Source organism: Procambarus clarkii, chromosome 18 (assembly GCF_040958095.1).
Source record: "Procambarus clarkii isolate CNS0578487 chromosome 18, FALCON_Pclarkii_2.0, whole genome shotgun sequence".
NCBI lineage: Eukaryota > Metazoa > Arthropoda > Malacostraca > Decapoda > Cambaridae > Procambarus > Procambarus clarkii.
The window spans coordinates 7,839,450-7,853,078 of NC_091167.1; the positions used below are offsets into that span (position 1 = coordinate 7,839,450).

General features: G+C 42.9%; 1 protein-coding gene across 1 annotated transcript; it reads right to left on the reverse strand.

Annotated features, from left to right (window-relative positions):
- Positions 1-1,254: 1,254 nt before the first annotated feature.
- On the reverse strand, positions 1,255-3,102 carry LOC138365923 (variable charge X-linked protein 3B-like). The gene is made up of 2 exons (XM_069326636.1): positions 2,905-3,102; positions 1,255-1,560 (listed from the first exon to the last, which is right to left on the reverse strand). The coding sequence occupies exons 1-2, from the start codon at positions 3,100-3,102 to the stop codon at positions 1,255-1,257; spliced, it is 504 nt and encodes a 167-aa protein (XP_069182737.1).
- Positions 3,103-13,629: the final 10,527 nt, after the last annotated feature.

Consider the following 13,629-nt stretch of genomic DNA (forward strand, 5'->3'; position numbering starts at 1 on the left):
TTATCCCATCTATGTTTGTGTACATTCCATTGAGACTCACTTTCTTCTATTAATTCTGATGACCCCTTCTTGGTGAGCTTTCTGCTGATGGAGGAAGCTGTTCCATAGTTACTCCAGGTAACTGGAGTAACTGGAAGATTACTCCAGTTAATCCAGATTAGTAAAGATTTGTGAGGTGGTTAACACGGTCTCAGAGGATAATGGGGTGAGGGGTAGGTAGTCAAGGGTAGGGGGGACAGGGAGGGTATGAGGTTAGGAGGGAGGGGGGGGGGGGACATGGAGGATATGGATGAGGAGAGAGGGGACAGGAAGGGTATGGGATGAAGGAGGGGGGCGGACAGAGAGGGTAAAGAGGGAAGGGAGGGACAGAGAGGGAAAAGAGGGAGGGGGGGGGGGGCATTTTGGGAATGGGGAAAGGTTACAGGGTGGATACTGGGTGAGGGAGGAAGGGAGGGGTGACTGAGCATTTGAGTGAGGACAGGGAGTGTTTGGGGTAAGGAAAAGGTTTCTTTGCGGATGGGGGAGAGTGGAGATGCCCTCCCCATTGTTGGTGTTGTGATGCTGTTTGTGGATTCCCTCCCCCCCCCCCCCTCTTCCTCCTCTGGGAGTGCGGGCTGTGATTTCCTGGTTTTCTCCCCTCGCCCTGCGCTTCTGCGCTCAACATGTACACACCCAGTTGAGTATGCGGGGGTTGAGCTTTGTCTCTTTGGTCTCGCCTCTCGACCATCAGTCAACTGGTGTACAGATTCCTGAGCCTACTGGGCTCTATCATATCTATATTTGAAACTGTGTATGGGGTCAGCCTCCACCACATCACTTCCTAGTGCATTCCATTTACTAACTACTCTGACACTAAAAAAATTCTTTATAATGTCTCTGTGGCTCATTTAGGTACTAAGTTTCCACCTATGCCCCCTTGTTCCTGTTCCACCCGTACTGAAGTGTTTATCTTTGCCCACCCTGTCAATTCCCCTGAGAATTTTGTAGGTAGTTATCATGTCTCTTCTTACTCTTCTGTTTTCCAGGGATGTGAGGTTCAGCTCCCTCAGCCTTTCCTCGTTGCTCATACCTTTCAGTTCCGGGACGAGTCTGATGGCATACCGCTGAATCTTCTCTAACTTTGTTTTGTGTTTAACTAGGTATGGACTCCAGGCTGGAGCTGCATACTCATGGTTTGGTCTGACATAAGGGGTATACAGGGCCCTGAACGATTCCTTTCACAAGTTTCTAAAGGCAGTTCTTATGTTAGCCAACCTATGATATGCCGCTGATGAATATCCTTTTGATGTGGGCCTCTGAGGACAGGTTCGGTGTGATATCAACTCCCATGTGTTGAGTTACAGGTGTCTCCTGGTACATGTGTTGAGTTACAGGTGTCTCCTGGTACATGTGTTGAGTTATAGGTGTCTCCTGGTACATGTGTTGAGTTATAGGTGTCTCCTGGTACATGTGTTGAGTTATAGGTGTCTCCTGGTACATGTGTTGAGTTATAGGTGTCTCCTGGTACATGTGTTGAGTTACAGGTGTCTCTTGGTACATGTGTTGAGTTATAGGTGTCTCCTACGACAAAGTCACTGAGGCATTAGAAGAGAAACAGAATGCTGATGTGATATACACGGACTTCGCAAAGGCTTTCGATAAATGTGACCATGGCGTGATAGCACACAAAATGAAGTCAATGGGAATAACCGGTAAAGTAGGACGCTGGATACTCAGTTTTCTGTCAAACAGGACTCAGCGAGTAACTGTCAACCATATAAAATCTAGTCCAAGTGCAGTGAAAAGCTCAGTACCTCAGGGTACAGTCCTTGCACCGCTGCTTTTCCTTATTCTCATATCAGATATAGACAAAAATACAAGTCACAGCTTCGTATCATCCTTTGCAGATGACACAAAAATCAGTATGAAAATTACCTCGGCTGAGGACATTGAAACACTTCAAGCTGATATTAACAAAGTTTTCGACTGGGCATCAGAAAATAACATGATGTTTAAGAGTGATAAATTCCAGGTACTCAGGTACGGTAAAAATGAGGACCTTAAACATAATACAGAGTACAAAACACAATCAAATATACCCATAGTAGGAAAACAGCATGTAAAGAATTTGGGAATAATAATGTCTGACGACCTAACGTTTAAGGAGCATAACCAAGCAAATATTGCGACAGCCAGAAAAATGATTGGATGGATTACGAGAACTTTCAAATCCAGGGATCCCGTCACAATGGTTGTACTCTTCAAGTCACTTGTGTTGTCCCGTCTTGAGTACTGCTCAGTACTCACTTCCCCCTTCAGAGCAGGAGAGATTGCTGAAATAGAGGGAATACAGAGAACATATACGGCACGCATAGATGCAATAAAGCACCTAAATTATTGGGATCGTCTCAAAGCCCTCCAAATGTGCTCACTAGAAAGAAGACGAGAGAGATATCAAATAATATACACCTGGAAGATACTGGAGGGCCAAGTACCAAATCTACACAGTAAAATAACAACGTACTGGAGTGAACGACATGGAAGGAAATGTAGAATAGAACCAATGAAGAGCAGAGGTGCCATAGGCACAATCAGAGAACACTGTATAAACATCAGAGGTCCGCGGTTGTTCAACGTCCTCCCAGCAAGCATAAGAAATATTGCCGGAACAACCGTGGACATTTTCAAGAGGAAACTAGATTTATTCCTCCAAGGAGTGCCGGACCAACCGGGCTGTGGTGGGTATGTGGGCCTGCGGGCCGCTCCAAGCAACAGCCTGGTGGACCAAACTCTCACAAGTCGAGCCTAGGCCTCGGGCCGGGCTTGGGGAGTAGAAGAACTCCCAGAACCCCATCAACCAGGTAACCAGGTATCCTGGTACATGTGTTGAGTTATAGGTGTCTCCTGGTACATGTGTTGAGTTACAGGTGTCTCCTGGTACATGTGTTGAGTTATAGGTGTCTCCTGGTACAGCTGTTGAGTTACAGGTGTCTCCTGGTACATGTGTTGAGTTACAGGTGTCTCCTGGTACATGTGTTGAGTTATAGGTGTCTCCTGGTACATGTGTTGAGTTACAGGTGTCTCTTGGTACATGTGTTGAGTTACAGGTGTCTCCTGGTACATGTGTTGAGTTACAGGTGTCTCCTGGTACAGGTGTTGAGTTACAGGTGTCTCCTGGTACAGGTGTTGAGTTATAGGTGTCTCCTGGTACAGGTGTTGAGTTATAGGTGTCTCCTGGTACAGGTGTTGAGTTATAGGTGTCTCCTGGTACAGGTGTTGAGTTACAGGTGTCTCCTGGTACAGCTGTTGAGTTACAGGTGTCTCCTGGTACAGGTGTTGTGTTACAGGTGTCTCCTAGTACAGGTGTTGAGTTATAGGTGTCTCCTGGTACAGGTGTTGAGTTACAGGTGTCTCCTGGTACAGGTGTTGAGTTACAGGTGTCTCCTGGTACAGGTGTTGAGTTATAGGTGTCTCCTGGTACAGGTGTTGAGTTACAGGTGTCTCCTGGTACAGGTGTTGAGTTACAGGTGTCTCCTGGTACAGGTGTTGAGTTATAGGTGTCTCCTGGTACAGGTGTTGAGTTACAGGTGTCTCCTGGTACAGGTGTTGAGTTACAGGTGTCTCCTGGTACAGGTGTTGAGTTACAGGTGTCTCCTGGTACAGGTGTTGAGTTACAGGTGTCTCCTAGTACAGGTGTTGAGTTATAGGTGTCTCCTGGTACAGGTGTCTCCTGGTACAGGTGTGGTTGATGGTGCTGATGGCGTTGCTAGGAACACTGGCTGCCCTCTGCCTCCTGCGTCTGGCTCTGGAGAGCCTACATCAGGCCAGGTGAGTAAATCCTGTCGAACAATACAGTCAGCAGTCGTGATTTAATTATTATGTCTTAAAATGGCTAGAAAAAAAAGATAACCAATAAATCTTTTATTTAATTTGAATTATTTTGAAATCTTGGGATCTAACAAGACATGTTAAGGACATTTGAGTTACAATGAATACTTGGAAAGATTTGAGAGAAATTGCTTCTTACAAAAATATTCCTCTGGGACATATTGATAAATACCCTCGCTATTTATTAGCAAAGACATTGTCGTCGTCATTGCTATGTGGAGAACTTGATGATTGAACTTGAGGCCTCAGCTGTGCAGCTGAGGCCTCAATTGTTATTGTCGCAGATCTAATATTGTTCTATGAAGAGTTTAAATAGTTCTGTAAGGTGGTAAAATATATATTTATTATTAACTAGATGTACCCGCCACGCATTGCTGTGGCTCAGTCTGGTTAAATGGAAAAGAAAGCGCACGTTTCATGCGTTTCATGCACATTTCAAGCGCACGTTTAATTTCACAATGCTTTTGGGTATACAATAAGATTTGTTGTTCCATTGTTTGTGGAGATTTAGAGATTGTCTGGTTTGCCGACTCTAGAACACGCAACATTGGCCCTGAGCTTTGTTGATGGTGATTGTAAACGCCATTCGAATTGGAAATTACTATATCTTAAAATGAAATGGCATATCTGTTGGAATCATAGGACTGCGAGGAATGAGGACATCTTCACCTTACCTTGAGGTGCTTCCGGGGCTTAGTGTCCCCGCGGCCCGGTCGTCGACCAGGCCTCCTGACCTTGGAAAGGTCCTGTCAAGATTGTTTCTTCTACGAGATTGCTGATTAATTTTTTACTGCAAGGCGTGTGGCGTTGCAAAGCTTTAGCTGATTCATATTTCACAACATGATAATTGGCACGCAGATTTTCAATTGCTGTACGTGTGATGGTATCCCTGACAGATCGAGTGAATTAAAAAATTCTGTTGGATAACAAACCGCTTCATCTGCTTTCTCAACAGTGTCGACGGACTTATATCGAGGAATTACAGGTAATGTTTGCCTGAAATCTCCTGCAAGCAATATTAATGCATTTCCAAATGTTCTGATGTTACCATGCAAATCTTTCAATGATCGATAAACAACCTCGAGCGATTTTTTGTGGTCCATTGTGCATTCATCCCAAACGATAAGTTTACATATCTGCAATACTTTTCCCATGCCGGATGCTTTGGAAATGTTGCACGTGGGAGTTTCAATGAATTGCATGTTCAATGGCAATTTCAAAGCCGAAGTAGCAGTTCTTCCACCTGGTAACAATGTCCCAGCTATTCCGGACGATGCAAGAGCTAAGATTATGCCATGTTGGGATCGAAATGCTGCCAGAATCAATCTAATTAGGAAGGATTTACAGTTTCTCCTGGCGCATCTAAAAAAAATCTCCAAACCCGTTATTGACAGTTTGATTTATTTGATTGTAAAGGTTTTTTCGCTCAAGCATTAGCTTAGGAATGTTTAATTGCACATACGACAACAGATCACTCATGTTGTAATTTTGTTCACGACGCAATTCTACATTGAACGAAGCAGCAGCAGATCGGTTCGGCGATGGCATTTCCAATTGATTTAGAACTTTGTTCGCGAATTCTAAGAACAAATCTTCAATCATTATCAACGCTTCGTTGTAGATTTCTGCAGTGAAATTCATGTTCATATTTGAATTTTCCTTCATATTCGATGGATAATATCTTCAGCCATGTGCGATTCATATTTCTCCCATAACTCTGTTGAAGATGAAAGAGAGTAGGCGGTCAATATGAATGCAAAAAATGCATAAATTTGATTTGGATGTGACATGTTGGACGCATCATTAATCCAAACATCCCAGTGTCGGTCGTTCTCCAATAAATTCCGAGTTTGACATGCACTACGGAAAGTGGCATGTGTTACGCCGTTGACAAATGTCGGTGGCTGGAAAGATGTTGGACCGGGCACATTTACCAACAGCATGCGAAGAAAGAAGCATTCATCTTGATTGGGATGCACGGTGTACAGTCTGCCTATCATAGTTTATTTGAATAGGCCAGGTTGTCCATCGAATCGGTCTCTTCGTTTGCGTCGTTCAAATGATTTTCTACTGACATTCCATGTGTAATACGTAGGCACTTCCGAATACAGCAGTGTTTTTGCAAACGCGTCATTTTGGCCTAACGTGAAAAAAGCAGTTAACGTTGTAGCCAGTCGATTCATACTGTTTGTTGTACATTGCAGCTGTGAAATAAACGTTTTGTCCATTTTCTTGTGTTCAAAACAAAAACAAAAAATACTAACGAAATATTTCAATTCAAACACAGATCAATCGACACAGCTCAATTTTTGCACTGAAAAATAAGAGAAACAGTTAAAAAAACGAAATGAAAAACAATGAAAAAAGAAACAAATAAGCTATACCCACGAAATGAACGGTACGGTAAACAACACAGCTCAATTCCAATGCAACGTCACACAAAATAATTAAACCAAATGAAAATAAATCAAAATCTATGAAAATTCATTTATCAATGCAATCGGAAACACTGAAATGGAATCATAACACATTTTGTATATCGTGTGTTGCTCTTACGTGCAACAGATAGCGCTGTTTAAAAAAAAACGCATGTTTTTACCTGTCACAGGTGTGGCATGTAAATAGTAGGTATATAAAAACATGCACGTATTTGAATAGAACGTTGTGTCAAAATTTCAAAGCAATCGGTGAAGAACTTTCGGAGATTACAGCATGTGTTGCTCTTATGTCCTACAGATGGCGCTGTTTTTGAAAAAAAACAGGTTTTTTCCTGTTACAGGTGAGGCATGTATATAGTAAGTATGTAAAAACACTCGCCTATTCGAATGCAATGTTGTGTCAAAATTTCAAAGCAATCAGTAAAGAGGTTTCGAAGATTTCCCTCACATGAAAAACACCCAAAAAACACAGCTTTTCACAAAAAGCATGTTTTTCCCATCACAGATGTGACATCTATATAACATGTACATAAAAACCCGATCGGATGCAAAAGGAATGTTGTGTGAAAATTTCAAGGAAATCGGTGAAGAACTTTCGGAGATTAGCGATTTTGAACAAACTAACATTTCCATTTTTATTTATATAGATGTATTTGAAATCAAGTTGTGCAAAGTTTTCAGTCACAAGCGAAAGAGTTTACTTAGCTCTTTTTGCTACATCTGAAGATGGGTTGCCACAGAACTAGTTTGAGCTGTGTATTGCTTATAAGATAGAGATTGTTAAACTTAGTAAAGGTAATTTTTTCCAAATAATTTAGTGGCTGAGGTTGGAATATTAAGGAGCGAGAATACAGAAAACTCAGATACTGTGAAGGTCATCAAATATAGAAGAACCAAGTTAATAGCAAGGAACCTACTTTAGTTTTTGTGAGCTTTATTTGGGCCTAAAACCTCTTCTCTTCCACTTTCAGTTTAGACACCAAAAACTGTTTCTTCAACCAAATTACAGCACCTGTAATTTAAAATGCATTGACTTGCTCTTACTAACGGTGTTTTCAGGAAAGTTATTGGCAACTCTCAGGTTAGGCCCATGGAGTAGTTGGCAACTCTCAGGTTAGGCCCATGGGGTAGTTGGCAACTTTCAAGTTAGGCACATGGTGTAGTTGGCAACTCTCAGGTTAGGCCCATGGAGTAGTTGCCAACTCTCAAGTTAGGCACATGGTGTAGTTGGCAACTCTCAGCTTAGGCCCATGGAGTCGTTGCCAACTCTCAAGTTAGACAAATGATAATGTTGGCAACTTTTAAGTTATGAACATGGAGCAGTTGGCAACTTTCAAGTTAGACACATGGAGTAGTTAGCAACCTTCAAGTTAGGCACATGGAGTAGTTAGCAACCTTCAAGTTAGGCACATGGAGTAGTTGGCAACCTTCAAGGTAGACACATGGAGTAGTTGGCAACCTTCAAGTTAGGCACATGGAGTAGTTGGCAACCTTCAAGTTAGACACATGGAGTAGTTGGCAATCTTCAAGTTAGACACATGGAGTAGTTGGCAACCTTCAAGTTAGGCACATGGAGTAGTTGGCAACCTTCAAGTTAGACACATGGAGTAGTTAGCAACCTTCAAGTTAGGCACATGGAGTAGTTGGCAACCTTCCAGTTAGGCACATGGAGTAGTTGGCAACCTTCAAGTTAGACACATGGAGTAGTTGGCAACCATCCAGTTAGGCACATGGAGTAGTTGGCAACCTTCAAGTTAGGCACATGGAGTAGTTGGCAACCTTCAAGTTAGGCACATGGAGTAGTTGGCAACCTTCAAGTTAGGCACATGGAGTAGTTGGCAACCTTCAAGTTAGGCACATGGAGTAGTTGGCAACCATCCAGTTAGGCACATGGAGTAGTTGGCAACCTTCAAGTTAGGCACATGGTGTAGTTGGCAACTCTCAGGTTAGGCACATGGTGTAGTTGGCAACTTTAGAGTTAGGAACATGTTTTTCGATCTTTCTTGTTGGTCGAAGATATGATGAAAACTCTTATTGGGGTTATAGAGATTCCATGTATGCCACTTTATTTAGAGGAATAACACAATATCAGCTCACCAGAGGTACACCTGCTCTAGCGCTCACTATATACAATGACTGGTGCCCACACATAGTGTCAGTAGTGCCCACTGTCAGTAGTGCCCACACATAGTGTCAGTAGTGCCCACTGTCAGTAGTGCCCACTGTCAGTAGTGCCCACTGTCAGTAGTGCCCACACATAGTGTCAGTAGTGCCCACTGTCAGTAGTGCCCACTGTCAGTAGTGCCCACACCCTATGGGGTATGACGTCAGAGGGCTAGCTGCCTTGTGATTGGTTGTCACTCTAACAGTATTTTAAATTAAAAGGTGAACACTGCTCATACATGCTTGGTAGCTCGGACACGCTGCCAAGTTGATGTCAATTGTCGACAAATTTCTAGCTAACTGATTCATTGATTCTGAAGGACCTTCGTGGCATAATATTAAGTGTTTCAATGTAAACTATCAGATTTTACATTAAATGAGAGTACAGGCGTGCACTTATACTGACACAGCATGACATGTGCTAAAAAATTTTTTAGTTAAGGGCCGTTGTTAACTCGCGCCTCAATTTCTACAACGAGTGTTTGTAGTTCAGGGAAACTAATTTTCTGTCGATGCAAGGTCTTCCTTAAACATTTCTTGACAGTCCCTATCATACGTTCCTAGAACCCAACTTGCCAGGGGGCTCTGGGAGCTATAAATTTCCAGTGGCATTGTCGTCTCTGCATGACAAACTGCACTTCTGGACGATTCCATATCTCTCGTAGGTAGCCTTCTCCTGCCACAAAATTTGAACCATTATTGGATATCATTAGTTTGGGACAGGATCTGCGAGCTGCAAATCTACGTAAAGCTTGGATGAAGGCTTCTGCACTCATGGTGTACGTCACTTCTCTTCACTTCTAGGTGTACGCCTCGTGTGGTTGCACACGTGAAGAGGCAAATATAAGCTTTCACTGGTATCTTATCTGGAGTGCCAGTGAGAAGTAAAATTCTTTTTTGCAGTAAAATTCCCTACACAGACATATACATAACACATACAAATATTTCCCACGTGTTGGATATATCAACGGCTAAAGGGAACCCACTGCCACACGACCGCCACACCCAGAGCCACACCCGCCACACCCCCCAAACATACTTTGTTTTTTTTTTTTACTCATAGAAGTTTATGTGATATAATATTCATTCTGGTACCAAAAAATTCGCAAATAAATTCTCTACAAAACGTATATAATATAACTTCTTATAGATGATAAAAAATTCAAAATAGGTGTACAGTACTTACCCTGTCTATGTTGATTGAAGATCAACAGTTGAGCATTTTTTCTTCACTCCACCATCTTCAGGCTTCTGATCCTGAAGTTGCTCATCTGATGTTTCTTAGGTGGAGTGTAGCTGTTGCCGGTGGTTATTTTTTCTCCACCCAAAATATCTTTTTTCGGTGGTACCTTGTGTAGCAAGGCGCAGCGCACAGTGCCACATCACAAGTTTTACATCCATATATCACGTCCATCCTTTTGCCAGACTTGAAACAAACACGGCATCTTTTTTTTTTTAGCCAAGTGCACGAGTTCATGCGTCAACTTGTAGTTGAGACGTTGTTCTGAATCTATAATTCTTGTATTTCTTGGATGCACTGGAAGAATATTGTCTTCTACAGGAACCACCAAACTTGTAGTAGAATCTTCTATGAAATCAGAAACATCAAGTGGTTCTATGCCCTCAATGTCCATTTCAGAATTTGTGGTTGATGAGTGGGCTTTAGGTGTTGAGGTGAACAGAGGACGCCTCGCACCAGATGGCCCGGGTGTTGAAACTGCCGCGTCAGCAGGAGGAGCTGCGCTGGCATCTATGTCGGGAACATGTGGTATACTTGTTGTTGTTGGCCATTCCTCGCTGTTCCACGCCAATAAGGCTTTTATTCCTACTGGGTGAAACTCTAATAGTGTTAGTTTTTTTTGTATCTGTTGAGTAGTGGTTATACAATGCGTATGCATTGTGCATGGCCATTTGCAGAAAATAGAAAGTGATCTTCTTGGTCCATTTGTGGGTTTTTCTTGCAAACTCATAATATTTGACCATTTGATCAAAATGATCAACACCTTTCATGAACTTATTGTAATCCACTATGGCCTTGGGTTTGTTCATTTTCACAATTTCTACTCCAGTTCTCCCGTCACGTTTACGAACGCGTTTCCTGCGCTGTGCTTGAGTAGTGTCGGCATTGTGGATATTGGTGATGACAGAGACGGGGCGCTTGTCCTTCCAAACTATAACAAAGGTGTTATCCTTACGCATGTATACGGTCGTGTCGGTTGCCATTTTACCCTTTACAACTTGCAGATCCTTGGGGGCGCCACGTTGGAGTCTAAGTGTGCCACATGTGTAAACACCCACGTCACGTAATTGTTCTGTTAGGCTTACCGAGTTATAGTAGTTATCCATATACAAATGATAACCCTTGTTGACTAGGGGCGCCATCAACCCCATAACGGTTTCCACTGTCGTTTTTCCAATTCCACAATACACATCAAATTTATATATGTAGCCTGATTTCCCTTCGGCCAACATATAAAATTTTACACCATATTTATCAGGCTTGTTGGGATTGTAGACCTTGAAAGAGAGGCGGCCGCGCCATGCCATTGTACCCTCATCGAGACTCAATTCTTTTTTGGGGATATATACAGATTCAAATTTTTCTGAAAAATAGTCCATTAGTGGTCTAACTTTTATCAATCGGTCACTATTATTCACTGGAACGCCTTTTTTGTTATACATGTGGAAGAACTTAGAAATGTGTTGGAACCGAGCAGACGACATAAACAAGTTGAAGAATCGACAATGCCACATCTGATTCGTCTGCCAGTACATCCTCATTGTAGGCATCTTCATTATGCCCATCAGTATGCACAGGCCCAAATATCGGGCCATTTCTTTCACCGACACTGGTTTCCACGTTTTTCTTGCTGACTCAGCCATGAGATGTATGACGTGTGTGGCATGCAAATTTGTTTCATACGCTAAGTATTCAACCACTGCTCTAGTGAAAAATAATTGTAAAAACTGCAATGGAGTAGCAGGTAGTGGAATTGTTAGGCCAGGGGTTGCAGTAAAGTCATCAACGATGGGAGGAGTATTGCTACGATTCCACTCATCACCCAGCCTAGCCCTCTTTGGTACCGGACACGTGCGGTTACCGCGTGGCGGGGCTGGGGCTTCTTCATCACTCTCATCCTCACTCTCACTCGAAATATCTTCATCACTTGAGGAAACCTCATAAAGAACATCATTTTCCGGTTCGTCAGCCTCCAAATCATCATCAGAAGACCCTGAAAAGGCTTCAACAACGTCGGGAATTTTGGATGGAGTGAGATTGACCCCATGATACAGATCGAAAATCCTGGCGATCTCTTCTGCTTTCCTAGATTTCCTACCTTTGTTTTGCGTTCCACTGCTTGTTCCTGGTGCAGCATCCATGTTGAAGGTATTGAATGGGTTTTAGGTACACGAGAACGGAAACGGAACGGAAATAAATGCGTAAAACGGGTCACGTTTGCCGCGAGAGGGGAGCGCAGTGTGGGCACTTGGCGTGTCAACAAAACAATGGGCCGACCACGTGACCGGGTAGGCCGAGATGCCATGTGTTCGGTGAGGGAGAACGGGAATTTCATGGAGAACAATCTGAGAGTATCCCCATCCATTTCGGTTAAAAAATGGAATTTATAGAAATATTCTTTCGATGGACGAGAAAAGTAGGCAGTTATGCGGAATCGTAAGAAAAACCAGTGACGAGTTATCTCTAATCGAAAGCGCGAAAGTGGTAAGGCTCCTGTGTAATCGACACCAGTTGTCTCAAAAGGACGAAGATGGACTACTCTCTCCTTAGGGAGTGGTGGACGTCCTGGGTAAGGACACACTCGAGCGTCGTATATTTTGCAGATCACACAGGACTTAATGAGTAATTTGACAGTTTGACGACCTTGGGGAAGCCAATATTTCTGTCTCAAGTCGGTGAGTGTCTAACACTCCACCATGTAAAGTATTATATTGATGATAGTGTAAAACTAGAAATTTCGTAATAATGTGGTGACGTGGTAGAAGGATCGGATTCTTTGTATCCAAATCAATTTCTGCATACAGCAGACGACCTCCACACCTTAATATAGTATGATTGTTGGTATCATACCAGATACCTAGAGACTTGGTTAATTTATCTGGAAGATTTTCATATTCGCTTCCAAACGTCTCTTGTTGTGCACGTTTGATCCAGTAGAGGATAGGATTGGGATACTTATGCCTGATTCCTGTCTTAGCAAGAAAATCAAACACATGTGCTGTCACTCTTAATAACTTACTCAAGTTGGAATAATTGTGAGGATTAATAGCTGAGATTCGATGAGGTTCTGGGTCTTTCATGGGAGTAGTGATACTGGTCACTATGGCTTGTGGTTTCTGTTTGGGCCACTGACCACTAACAAGCCATGAAGGTCCATTAAACCACATCGAAGACTTGATTAGCTGATGATGGAGCCGGTCGGCCGAGCAGACAGCACGCGGGACTTGTGATCCTGTGGTCCTGGGTTCGATCCCAGGCGCCGGCGAGAAACAATGGGCAGAGTTTCTTTCACCCTATGCCCCTGTTACCTAGCAGTAAAATAGGTACCTGGGTGTTAGTAAGCTGTCACGGGCTGCTTCCTGGGGGTGGAGGCCTGGTTGAGGACCGGGCCGCGGGGACACTAAAAGCCCCCAAATCATCTCAAGATAACCCCAAGAAGATAGCTGTTTTAATGTTAAACCTCTTAATAGGTAATCTGCAGGAATGTCCTTGGTGAGGACATGTCTGAATTTGTATCCGGCAGATAATTCATGGATTTCCCTAACACGATTTCTAACGTTGGGAATTTTATTGTTATTATTTCTTACCCATTGTAAGACTGCCTCATTGTCTGACCACACTACGATTTCACCAAAGTAAATATTATTGAGTGTCTTGGTCAGGCAATGAGCCAATCTTACTCCCACCAGCAATGCAATTAACTCCATTTGAGGTAAAGATCTCTTTTTGATTGGAGCAACTCTTGCTTTAGATGTGAGTAAAAATGATTGTTCATTATTAATTAAGTAGGCTGCAGCGCTATACGCTTTGCCAGAGGCATCGCAGAAGACATGCAAATTTATGGGTAAGTTTTGTTCTGAACCATTACGAGGAAATTTCAAAACACCTAATTGATTGAAATCCGTTGTGAGTATTTGTCAT

Excerpts from the sequence above, each read along its gene's own strand:
- LOC138365923 (XM_069326636.1), bottom strand. The coding sequence starts at position 3,102 with ATGTACCAGGAGACACCTGTAACTCAACACATGTACCAAGAGACACCT. Across the intron at positions 1,561-2,904 it reads ACATGTACCAGGAGACACCT|GAGACACCTATAACTCAACA; the intron begins GTAACTCAACAC and ends ACTTTGTCGTAG.